This window comes from Mesocricetus auratus, unplaced genomic scaffold, assembly GCF_017639785.1.
Source record: "Mesocricetus auratus isolate SY011 unplaced genomic scaffold, BCM_Maur_2.0 Super-Scaffold_100007, whole genome shotgun sequence".
Classification (NCBI taxonomy): domain Eukaryota; kingdom Metazoa; phylum Chordata; class Mammalia; order Rodentia; family Cricetidae; genus Mesocricetus; species Mesocricetus auratus.
Window position 1 is genome coordinate 76,722,320 of NW_024429191.1, and position 12,770 is coordinate 76,735,089.

The 12,770-nt window shown below is 39.5% G+C and overlaps 1 protein-coding gene across 1 annotated transcript in view; it reads right to left on the reverse strand.

Annotated features, from left to right (window-relative positions):
- Nucleotides 1-1,752: 1,752 nt before the first annotated feature.
- Nucleotides 1,753-12,770, reverse strand: part of Top2a (DNA topoisomerase II alpha) — a 32,320-nt gene continuing 21,302 nt past the window's right edge. Inside the window, exons 24-35 of the mRNA XM_040749659.1 lie at nt 12,503-12,698; nt 10,169-10,260; nt 9,786-9,938; nt 9,583-9,666; nt 7,841-8,023; nt 6,762-6,852; nt 5,634-5,786; nt 4,892-5,015; nt 4,702-4,745; nt 4,275-4,409; nt 3,035-3,237; nt 1,753-2,744 (exon numbers count right to left, since the gene is read on the reverse strand). Coding sequence (XP_040605593.1) covers nt 2,616-2,744; nt 3,035-3,237; nt 4,275-4,409; nt 4,702-4,745; nt 4,892-5,015; nt 5,634-5,786; nt 6,762-6,852; nt 7,841-8,023; nt 9,583-9,666; nt 9,786-9,938; nt 10,169-10,260; nt 12,503-12,698 — 1,587 coding nt within the window. The 3' untranslated portion in view covers nt 1,753-2,615. The remainder of the gene's footprint in view (nt 2,745-3,034; nt 3,238-4,274; nt 4,410-4,701; nt 4,746-4,891; nt 5,016-5,633; nt 5,787-6,761; nt 6,853-7,840; nt 8,024-9,582; nt 9,667-9,785; nt 9,939-10,168; nt 10,261-12,502; nt 12,699-12,770) is intronic.

The window sequence follows — 12,770 nt, forward strand, 5'->3', positions numbered from 1 at the left end:
GCTAGACTGGCTGGCCAGGGAGTCCCCTGGATAGTCATGTCTGCCTCATGCGGTGAGGTTTTGAAACCCTTTTCTCAGTAACTGTAATATTTGTGTAATGCTTCATATATACAGGAAACAATTCCTCTAAAAGTCTGTAACTATGAAATTTTTAGTGGTAGATTTAAAGAAGTTCCCTTGAATGTTAGTACCTTATGGAATAGTGAGTGCTCAAGTTATTAACTTCTCTCGTCAGTAGCATGTGACCAATATGATTTTTCTTTTATGAATTTGTGGTTTTTCTCCCACCAAATTGGGTTCCACCTTTGCCTTGAAGCTGATTCTTTCCACTCAGCAACATCACAGACAATGTCAACAGGTATAATTGCTCTTAGTATTTACCATGTTTAATCCTATTGTTGGGCATTTACATAACTTTCCACTTTTATTTTGGTGTTTCAAGACAAGGTTTCTCTGTCGCTTTGTAGCCTGTCCTGGCACTCACTCTGTAGATCAGGCTGGCCTTGAACTGAGATCTACCTGCCTCTGCCTTCTAAGTGCTGGAATTAAATGCATGCACCACCACTGCCCAGTAACTTTCCACTTTATTATTGAAACTTTACCAAGTATCTTTTTGTAAAGATCCAACTCAGGTGGTCAGGCTTTGCTGGCCATCCCAGTCCACCAGAAACATTTTTTTTTTTTTTTTTTTTGGTTTTTCTGGGTAGGTTTTGGAGCCTGTCCTGGAACTCACTCTGTAGATCAGAAACAATTTATCTTTTGACACTAAACATTTAGTCTTGGGTGGGGTGGTAGCTTTGGTGTAATATACTCAGACACACACCAGGCTCTGGGCTTAATCCCCAGCGTAAAAAGCAAAACTCTGGATCTGGAGTGAATTTTGATAACAGAGGTTAAGAAAGGAATTAACCAGTTGCTCCAATAGAACTTTACTGGTTCTATCAAGTAGTTGACTAGGCTATCAAAATGGCTAAAGTAGGCATCCTTTGAAGATACATGCGTGTTTTGTTTTTGAAACAAGGTATCATGTGTCCCAGGCTGATCTGGTATACCTTTAATCCCGGCACTCAGGTTGCAGAGGCAGGTGATCTCTGTGAGTTTGAGGCCAGTCTGGTCTACATACTAAGTTCCAGGACAGCCAGGGATACACAAAGAAGCCTTGTTTCATAAAACCAAAACCAAACCAAACCAAATAATCCAAAAACCTAAAAACCAACCCCAACAAAAAACTAAGCCCAACTAAGTCACACTGCCACTCTTTTGGATACTTCACCCAGCCAAAGTCTGTCAATCTTGCCAGAATATGGTGCTATGGAATAATCCTCTTGTACAATGTAAAGATTTGTCACTCAAATTAGTTTAATAAAATGCAGATTGGTCAGTAGCCAGGCAGGAAGTATAGTTGAGGCAACCAAACTAAGGATGATGGGGAGGAGAAGGCTGGAGTCAGGAAATGCCAGCCAGACACAGGGGAAACAGGAGATGAACATGCCAGGCTAATAAAGGTACCAGCATGTTGCAGAGCATGGGTTAACTTAAAATGTAAGAGCTAGTTAGTAATAAGCCTGAGCTATTGGTTTAGCATTTATAATTCATCTTCAGTCTTTGAGTCAGTTATTTGGGACAGTGCAATCTGGACAGGAAATATTTGCTTACAATATGGCTGTAAGAGTCCTGAAAGAGAAGTGAAGAGGCTATATTTTGGACTGTGGAGAGGATGTAATGTGGGTTAAGATAAGAGGAATGAATGGCTTACAATGTTTAGAATATTTATTAATGTACAAAATTGTTGGAATTAAGCTGAATAGAAAGACATATTAAATATTTACAAAAAACATTGATAACAGTACTTAAGTAACATACAACAGCACAGAATGCCTTTGGCATTCACAAGTTGGAACTCTGGACCACATTTGACAATTGAGCATGCAGATTTAAGTCTGAGCAGTTCTGCCTCCTCCCTGTGATCTCATGTTCGAAAGGCATCATTGGAAAAGTTAGGATTCCACGTAACTGGACTAACTCTTCTTCCTGCTACTTGTGCTGAAATCATGGAGACAGAGTCAAGGTGACTTTCTCCACCCTCTGATGATATTTAAGAGTATGAGTAATTTCTCATGGTCGAAACAAAAATGCCATCAAATCATAGGTTGAACACCGTATCCATACTAGAACTGTCCAGTTCTATGTGATGGAATTCTACCTACACAACTGAAAAAGAAACACCATGCTACCTCATATCTAGTAGACACAGGAAAGGAGGCAGAGGCACACTTTTGAAAACATACCCATTTTAGCTTAACATATGATCAATAAATTTTGTTATGCCAAAGTGAGCATATAATTATGTGGAATCCAAAAGAATCTCAAGCAAGATTTTAGAGATCAAAGAAATAGACACAAAACATAGATAAATCAAAGAAGAAAACAATGTCATGAGACAGTATATATATATACAGTACAAAGCTGATGGCCACGTGGGCCCTTCTCACTAGGATAGTCTTATAAAAGTCTTCCCCACACTAAATTCAGAGGGTAAGGTTAGGGAAGAACTTCAAGTAACTTTAAAATGAACCGGGCTCAGTAAAACCATTGCTAAAACAATCCCCTCCCCATCAGAAAAGGTCATCTTCATCGGATTCCTCCAGGTATTTAATAGGCTTCCTTGCTCGTCCAGATTTTGTTCGAGGAGCTATAGTTTCATCTAAGTCCACTTGGAAATCCTGATTCTCTTCCTTGGGTTTCTAAAGAGAGAAAAAAATGGAAACAATTTGTATATTATTAATGCAATAAGGTCATTCCACATTGCTCCAAACTTCACCACTACCTCCTACTAAGTATTAAGAAAAAGATTCAAAGCAACTGCTCCACTGACTGACAGATTTAACTTTCCTACAGCTAAATTACACATGGTACAAAGTAATGAATTCTGAGGTTTAAATTTAATTCCTTAAAAATATGCAAAATTAGGAGCAAAACCTAAGTCGGATGTTTCAAAGTCTCTAGAGCAAAAGGATTAAGCACCAATAAATACCTTGCTCAAGGCAGCTTTGGAAACTGCTTTCTCAAAATCAGAGTCGGAATCATCAGAAGAGGACTGCTTCCTTTTGCGGCTGCTCTTCTTGGCTTTGGCAGGCTCAGGCTTTTCAGGGCCATGAGCATTCAAGGCTGAATCTGATTTGGTTCCCTTTGGTACAGCTCTCTTTTTGGTAACAGCAGTGGATGTTGAAGACTGGCCTGTAAGTCAACATGAGTAGTGGTCATAATTACTCTCTGGTGAGGTTTTTCATTGTGAACTATCTTGAACATCACCTTCTTTCTTGAGACAAGGTCTCACAATGGCCTGGAGTTCCTAATTAAGCTGGACTGGCCAGCAAGAAAGGCTCTAGGGATATTTACCACTGCACCTGGTTTATGCTGTGCTGGGGATTGATTCCAAGGCTTCATACATTCTAGGCCAGCGATCTACCTGAGCCACACCCCCAGCTTTGATTTCTAAGTTATCTTACATTGGATTACTTCCAATTGCTTATAAATTCTTTCCTTATGTCATAGAAATGAGCTAGATAATGTCTGGAATCTGAGTAATAGTGCACTGATTTCAAAATACTTTTTTTTTTTTTTTTTGGTTTTTCGAGACAAGGTTTCTCTGTGGCTTTGGAGGCTGTCCTGGAACTCACTCTGTAGACCAGGCTGGCCTCAAACTCACAGAGATCCGCCTGCCTCTGCCTCCCGAGTGCTGGGATTAAAGGCTCAAAATACTTTTAATTTTTATTTATTGTTTGTTCTTTCTGAGTCAGGGTTTCTCTGTGTAGCTCTGGCTGCCCTGAAACTTGCTCTCGAACTCACAGAGATCTGCCTGCCTCTGCCTCCCAAGTGCTGGCTACTATTTATTATTTTTATTATTCATATCCATCTGTCTGTCTATCTATCTATCATTCTATCTATCCATCCATCTATTTGTGTCTTGCCTATATGAGGGTGCTGGATCCCCTGCAACTTGAGTTACAAACAGTTGTGAGCTCCCATGTGGGTGCTGGGGATTGAACCCAGGTCCTTTGGAAGAGCAGTCAGTATTCTTAACCATTGAGCCATCTCTCCAGCCCCCACAACCTTTTATTTTTTATTTGATAATGAAGACGTAAAAGATACTACTTCCACTAGGATACTGCTTAATTTCATCATCAGTAGACATTTTCAAAATAAAAACCTAAAACTGATTTGGAAAAGTCAGTTAATCCCAGTAATTAACCTTCTAAGAGATGCAGGCTTACTTTTGGTGGCTGTCTTCTTCACTGCCACAGTCTGTTTGGAACCTGGCGCTAACTGTTCAGTGTCAGCTGGCGAGTCAGCAGCAGAAGGGCCTGGGGAAGCTGGCACACTGTCCTGCACATCACTTTCAAGGTCAGCTATTCCAGACAGGAAGGGAGATGGTCACAACATTAAAAATATTTGGTCTGCTGAAATGTATTCCCACTTTAACCAACTTTCTTGGAAGACTTTAAATACCCTTAGAATTCAGCTGAATTTTAAATTCTTAGTTTTTTGGGGACAGAGCTTTGCTATATACAGCACAGGTTGGCCTTAAACTTGCAATCCTCCTGCCTCTACGCTGAGTGCTAGGATTACAGGTGTGTGCTGTCGATTGAACTCAGGTCCTCATACTTGCTAAGCACCCAATCATTTTCCTCAAATACATACCAGACATGGTACTCTTCTGTGGCTTCAGTGCTTTTTTAGTATTTCTAAAAACAAAACAAACAAAACAAAAATAATACACATAGAGAAGACATTCTGATAACCATTTCTACACGTGTCAACAAAGATCAATAAATACACCAATGACTATTAAAATAGTCAAAACTAAACTCTGTATTGATAGAATTCTTACCTTTGGGAAGTTTTGGTCTTAGGTGGAATAGTATCTAATGGGAAAAAATCTTCATCTTCATCCTTTCCATCAGAACCTGAGAAATCTTCATCTGAATCCAAATCCATTGTGAATTTGGTTTTTGCTGTTAGAAACCAAAGAGGATACAGACATTTAAACACAGGCTGACTTAACATTTTATTTTTTAATGTGTGTCATCATAGCACCCATTTTATTTTATGTGCATAAGTGTTTTGCCTGATTTATGTTTATATACTATATGTATGCCTGATTCCCATGGAGGCCAGAAGACAGAACTAGAATCACAGACAGCTGTGAGCTGCCATCTGGGTGATGGGAACCTGAAGAGCAGCCAGTGTGCCTAACCACTGAGCCAGCTCTGACTTAACATTTTATGAAGATATATATGCTTCAGTTTGACTACATTTTTTTTCCTTTTTTTTGAGAGGGTTTCTGTGTAGCCCTGGTTGTCCAGGAACTCAATCTGTAGACCAGGCTGGCCTCAAACTCAAAGAGATCCACCAGCCCCTGCCTCTAAAGTGCTGGTTCTAAAGCTGTACATCATCACCACCACTCACCTAAGCTTCAGTTTAATATCCTAAAAGATGCTTTAATTTTCAAAATTTGATTTGCTGTTCTAACAAGCAGCAGTTTTTGGAATTAAGTACCCTGATGTTAATTGGCCATTCAAATCTTATAATCAAATACAAAACAGCTAGCATGTTCTGTGTTTTTTTCTTACTTGCAGCTCTTCGTGGATCCTTTTCTCGTGGAGGGACATCAAAATTACTTTCATTGCTGCTCATATCCGATTCAGAATCAGACCAGGGGTTTCTCTTTTTCCCTTTTTTGACTGGCTTAAATGACAATGTAGTCTGCTTCTTTGCCATGGTACCTACAAAGGAGATAGGGAATTTACACTTAGTTTTTTAAAAATTACATTTCTGTGTGTGTGCATATGAGTGCGCGCGCACACACACACTTGAGTGCTCTCCTTCTTCCATATGGGTCCTTGGGATCAAACTCAGGTTGTCACCCTTGGGGTTAAGCTCCTGCACATACTAAGCCATCTCACTGGCCCAGAAATTAACCATATTAATAATACTCTGGTTTCTTCATCATAACCTACATACTATAGTGGTGCTGAGGGTACAATCATGAGTAGAAATAGATGCATTTTATGTTCCTATAGAGTACAGAGTTTGGTCATTTAATTCTATAAGTGCTGTTTTTATATTAATAATGTGATACAAGTGTCTAAACACCAAAATTCCTTAAGCAATAGATGCCTGAGGTGAGGATTTCAGATCTGGAGGGTCACTAGGAGTTAATTATTAATTAATTAATTTACTTTTTTTTTCCTTCCCCAAGACAGGGTTTCTGTGTAGCTTTGGAGACCATCCTGGAAATCACTCTGTAGACCAGGCTGGTCTCAAATAACAGTGATCCGCCTGCCTCTGCCTCCTGAGTGCTGGGACAGGTGTGCACCACCACTGCTGGGCATTACAGTCACCTCCTGTTCTTTATGTCACCCATGTTTGTTCATACAGATTGTAAGGGCAGTCTCAGGTATTATAATGCCTTTAATCTTATGAATTTACTCCTATATCCCTTTCGGAGGCCAAGGAAAAACAAGATGAACAGGCAGGTCTTCCTGGAGAAGGGGAGCTACTTTAGATTCTAACTAAGGAATTCAAGACACTAACTATATTACCAGTCTTTTCTAAAATAAATCAAACATCAAAGACAATATATGGTTCAAATACAAGTCACATACATCCTTCCTTTACAATACTTAATTCAGCTGTACAAAAACACTGAATATCTATGGAGAACAAAAATTTAGAGTTTATACCATCTTGCCCAATACCTGTCTCTTTCTTCTGCTTCTTCTCTATTCTTTGTTTCAGGCTTCCTAATTCCAGACCATTCTCAGTAGGCGTGCCCTCAACGTTTTCACTCTGAAAGACAGCAACATGTAAGAAACAACAAATCTCAGCAAGACAAAAACACTCAACTTCTGTCTAATTATTTGGAATAATAAAAGCCAAATATTCACATATATAGACAGACACAGACACAAATATGGTGAAAAAATATATTTTCTTTGGGTTTTGGTTAAGAGATCTAAAATAAGCAGGGCAGTGGTGGTGTACACCAAGGCCAGCCTGGTCTACATAGTGAGCTCCAGGATAGCTAGAACTATATAGTAAGACTGTAGCTGGACAAAAACCAAAACAAGACAAAGAGGTGGAGAGATGACTCAGTGGTTAAGAGCACTGGCTGCTCTTTCAGAGGATCAGGGTTCAATCCCCAGCACCCACATAGAGGATCACAACTGTCTATAACTCCAGTTCAAGGGGATCCAGTACCCTCTTCTGGTTTCTGTGGGTACTGCATGCACGTGGCAGACATATACGCAGGCAAAACACCCACTGGCAAACTATTAAAGGAGATCCAAATAAAGGTAAAAGGTATAGTTATGATCTTTAATACTAAGTATTTTTTTTTTTTTTTTTGGTTTTTCGAGACAGGGTTTCTCTGTGGCTTTGGAGGCTGTCCTGGAACTAGCTCTGTAGACCAGGCTGGCCTCGAACTCACAGAGATCCGCCTGCCTCTGCCTCCCGAGTGCTGGGATTAAAGGCGTGCGCCACCAACGCCCGGCAATACTAAGTATTTAAAAGCATTGGGTGCTCGAGAAAGGAAAACGCACAAGATACAGGACAAATTCCAAACACTAGGTTTAGAAATTTAGATGTAATTTGCTGCATTGAATAAAATGTATTACACTTATTTATGTACGGTCAGAGGACAACTTGCAGAGGTCGGTTCTCTTCCTCCACCATGTAGACTGAACTTGGGTTGTTCAGACTTGGTGGCAAACAGCTAAGCCATTTCACTGGTCCTCATTTGTTCAATTTCTAAGGAGAACTTTGCTTAAAGTATTACCTTAATTTTCTTCCTAATTTTTTTCTCTGCTTCTGCTTTCATCTCCACAGTCACTTGGGGAATAACTCTTTTTCCCTGAGGAGAAGGCAAGACTTCAGACATTTGTATCTTCTTCCCTTTTGCTTTCCCCCCTTTTCCAGGCAGTCCTGCTTGTTCGTCTTGCTTTTCCTTGGCTTCAACAACCTATGAAAGGGAATTATGAAAATAAATTTATAGGTGAAGAAAACATCACACCTGAAAAACATAGTTAAGTGAACTTCCCATTTTTATAACTGAAGGTAAATCCATGATCAGTCATTGTGAAGGTACAATGCCGGCTAGTGAAGGTATGATGTGGCTGACTTTGGGAAGGCAGAGACAGGAGAGCTGGGTGCCTATGTCTAACTGATGTCTAATGCCATCACTTAATCTTTCTGAAGACAAAGAAGAAACTGTTCTAGCCGGGCGTTGGTGGCGCACGCCTTTAATCCCAGCACTCGGGAGGCAGAGGCAGGTGGATCTCTGTGAGTTCGAGGCCAGCCTGGTCTACAAGAGCTAGTTCCAGGACAGCCTCCAAAGCCACAGAGAAACCCTGTCTCGGAAAACCAAAAAAAAAAAAAAAAAAAAAAAAAAAAAGAAACTGTTCTATAGGATAAACTATGTATATATATTTGTAATATCAAGAAACTAAGTATTGCTAAGGAAATTTAAGTGACAAAGGACATTCTGAAACTGAAGGGCCACCTCTAAAAGTGACTTAACTTTCTTTAATGTGTAAAGTATTGATTTAGTATATTTCTTGCCATCACTTACTTTATGCTAACTAGTATTTAATAATATTTAATAATAAAGTTCCTTTAAAATATATTATCATTACTGTATGTGTGTGCATGTGCACGCCACAGCAAGCACATAGAAACCAGAGGACCACTTTGTTGAAGTCAGCTCTCTCTTTTCTCCTTACCTGAGCTCTGGGGATCGAACTCAGGTCACCAGGCTTGTACAGCAAGTGCTCCACCTGCTGAGCCATCTTGATTGCCCTCCTGTTTTTGTTTTCATGTTGTGTAGCATGGCCTCCTAGTCCCTGTGTCTGAGATGGCCATCAACTCCTTCTCCTCATCTTCCTTTCAAATGCTAGAATTACAGATATGTGCACCACCATGCTCTGCCTAATGTGTTCTTTTATGTTGTTATGTTTTGAAGTGCTAAGCATAGAGAGCAAAAGTTTGCACCTGTATGGCAAGTGCTCTACAATTATATTATATTCGTAGTACTTGGATTTTGACAGGGTCTTATTTCATATGTAGTTCAGGCTGGCCTGGAACTCATTGGGTATCCCAGGCTGGCCTCAAACTTGTGGTGTTCCTGCCTTAGTCTGAGATTATAGGTTTACTGTCTGTGGCTACTTACTATACCCTGTCTTTTCATTATTTTGGGATACATTCTTTCTCCTTCTATATTTCTTCTTTTATCAAATATGAAGTCTCTTGATAAAAAGTGATGCTGCTTGAGCTGGACAGGTGCTCAGTGGTTAAGTGACCTCACTGCTCTTGCCAAGGTCGAGCTCAGTTCTCAGGACCACACTAGGTAACTGCCTGTAACTGACTACAGGTCCAGCGATTGGCACCTTTGGCCTTTGTCAGCACCTGCACTTACCCATCCCTCCCCACATACAAACACATATATACATAAGAAATACACATATTTAAGAAAGGGCATGCTGCTAGTCTGTAAGTATTAATATAGGTTTTGTAAATACATACCTCCAGTTCTTCAATAAAAACTGCCAAATCTTCCTTCCACAAATCTGATGGACTCTTCTTCTTTAATGTGTTGAGCTCTTGTTCCTTTACCAAAAATTAAGAGTTTAAACATGTACAAACAGTGCTTTTAAACAGAACAGCTTATTTTTTCCCCCATCAGAAGAATATTTAACATTGGCCATCCCATTCTATCTAAAAGTTACCTTTTCATTTCTTTGTTTGCATAGTTCATCTTTCTTTTCCTTGGTTAGATACCAAAGGGGCATATCAAGAAGGTAGTTGAAAGTCGGCCCAGATTCTGCTACAGAGTCACTGTTTTCATTGTCACTTTCTTCATTTTCTTCTTCATCTGGAACCTAAAGGATGAATTAAAATGTAGAATAAGAAGTATAAACAGAGGGTCCTTGAGTTTTTTTAACTTGTGAACTCTAGAAATACAAGAAAACAGATTTTATATCTTTTAATTAAATTTTTTCCCCATTTTTATTCTATGTGTATGGATGCTCTGCCTGCATGTGTGCCATAGTCAATAGATAAATAGAATGAACATAATGGGAGCTTAGCAAGTGGCTAACAAAGAAATTACCTTTTGCTGAGCTTCTTTCCAGGCTTTCACAGGATCGGAGTCATAGCCTCTCTGAATTAGGACTTTAATTAGCTCTTTTTTAGGTTTATTTTCTATTGAAAAAAAAGAGAAAGAGAAACTTTGAGCAAAATTTTAGAGAAATGATAAGGTGGTTCTACATTACGTTGAAAGATTAAACTGGAAAATTCAAGCCAGGCGAAGGTGCACACCTTTAATCTCACACTCAAGAGGCAAAGGTAAGTGGAGTTATGAGTTCTAGGCCTGGTCTACATGAGTTCCAGGACAGCCAGGGCCACACAGGGAAACCCTGTCTTGAAAAACCAAAAACCAAAACAAACAAACACAAACCCACAAAGCTGGAAATTCAACTGTCTATGTTTTGTCTCTATTTCTGTCCAGAGCACAGACAAATTTCTGTGAAACAGGACAATTGAATTACCATTACATTTAAACCATAGGTGAGGCTGAAATCTATTAACTCTCAAAAGAATACAGAAGAGTCAAAGCCTCCATTTCTGAAGAGCCTATGACTGACTCAACTACGTTTTCTGGCTTTTATTTCAACATTTCATTGGTCTAGCCTCTAGCAGTCTGCTCAAAGCTTGGTGTTCTGAATCACAGCACCACAGGATGTAACTCTCAGTGTCTGCTGCAGCCAATTATGGTTTGAGGAATTGTCAAAGTCACTAGTTTCTGAGTACCACTCATTATCACCAAACTTGATGTGAGCTACATGTTTTATTTTTTTGTCATGGTTTCTTCATGTAGCCCTGGCTGCCCTGGAACTCGCTCTGTAAACCCGGCTGGCCTCAAATTCACAGAGCTCCTCCTGCCTCTGTTTCCCAAGTGCTGGTATTAAAGGTGTGTGACACCACTGTCTGGCCTATGCTTTATTTATTTCTTTATTTTAAAGATTAACTTATTTATTATGTATATAGCATTTTGCTTTCTGTGCATGTCTGCTCACCAGAGGAGGGCATCAGATCTCATTATAGATGGTTGTAAGTCACCATGTAATTGCTGGGAATTAAACTGAGGATCTCTGGAAGTGCAGTCATCTCCCAACCTAGGTCTTACGGTATGTGCACCATGTATGTGCCTGGACATATGGATGGTAGTGAACTATCATGTGGATGCTGGGAACTGAACCTGGGTTCTTTGTAAGAACAACAAATGCTGTAACAACTTAGACATTTCTCCTTAGATTACACATTCAGCCCTTGATATTTATTCTAAAAGAAGACTGAGCTATCCTAGTATTCCCAAATTACAGTCAGCCAAATATAACCCTCTTTTTTAATTCAAGTCACGTCCAATATCATTCATTTTAGCCTTGCCTTAAACAATAGCATCCATGAAATCCGTTGGCTGATATGCTAGTGCTTTTTTTTTGTTTTTCGAGACAGGGTTTCTCTGTATTGTTTTGGAGGCTGTCCTGGGACTCACTCTGTAGACCAGGCCTGCCTCTACCTCCCAAGGGCTGGGATTAAAGGTGTGCGCCACCAACGCCTGGCTTATGCTAGTGCTTTTAAGTAGGTATGAACATAAACATTAAATAAAATTTGTCTTATCACCAGTAACTGGTGCTATTATATTTTGGGACTTCCTATAATTTATTAACAGTGTTGGCTTTCACCAAGTGGTAATGTGTATGCTGTTACACAGACAACCCTGTCTTGAAAAACTAAACAACAACAAAAATATTCTGGCTTTCTTAGTTGGTTAGGCTAAAGTTGGGTTCTATGTTTTAGCTTCATTCTTATACCCAGCGTTAGTCAAGATTATTTTCTTTCTTTTAACCCTGCTAATTGCTTATGGACTTTTCAACAAAGCAAACATCCCTAAGATTTGCCCCTTTTTCAGTTTTCTTTTCTTTAAGACCAGATTACTGTCTCTTCTTGTGATCAATTAGTTATACAAGGTCTTTTTCTCAGACAAGATCCCATGTTCTCAGGGCTGGTTTAAAAACCCACTATGTAGCCCATGATGGCCTTGATCCTCCTGCTTCCCGTTCGTAGCACTGGGATAACAGATGCGCACCATCACAGGAAGTTGATGCAGGTGTTGGGGTCGGACCTAGGACCCTGTGGATATCAGTAATCATTTTACCACTCTGAGCTACATCCCAGCCCCATACAGGTCTTTTAGTTCTCTAGTCTCTTTCTGTTTAAACTTTCAGTCTTGATTTCTTTAGATGTTCAATCTAAGGGGGGAGAGGCTAATACAGAGTACATGTTTAGCAAGTACAAGGCCCTGGATTTGAGCCTTAGTACCTTTAAAACCTTACAAACAGCAACAAACAATCTAGGAAAAGCTATCCCACACTTTACATACCAATGATTATTTTGCCATCTATCTTCTCTAATATAAAACGGGCTTGATTATTCAGTTTGGCAGATTCTGCACCAAGCATTCCTAGAAGCCATTCTTTTCTTAATCCATAATATTTAAGCCTGAGCTCAAAGAAGTCTTTTAGAATATCCAACACAGTGTCATATTTCTTTAAGCAACCTACATGGTCAAAAAGCACCTGGAAAAGAAAAGGAAGACTCAAGCTATGAATCAATAAATTGTGTAACCTTTATAAAAGTTATCAGATATG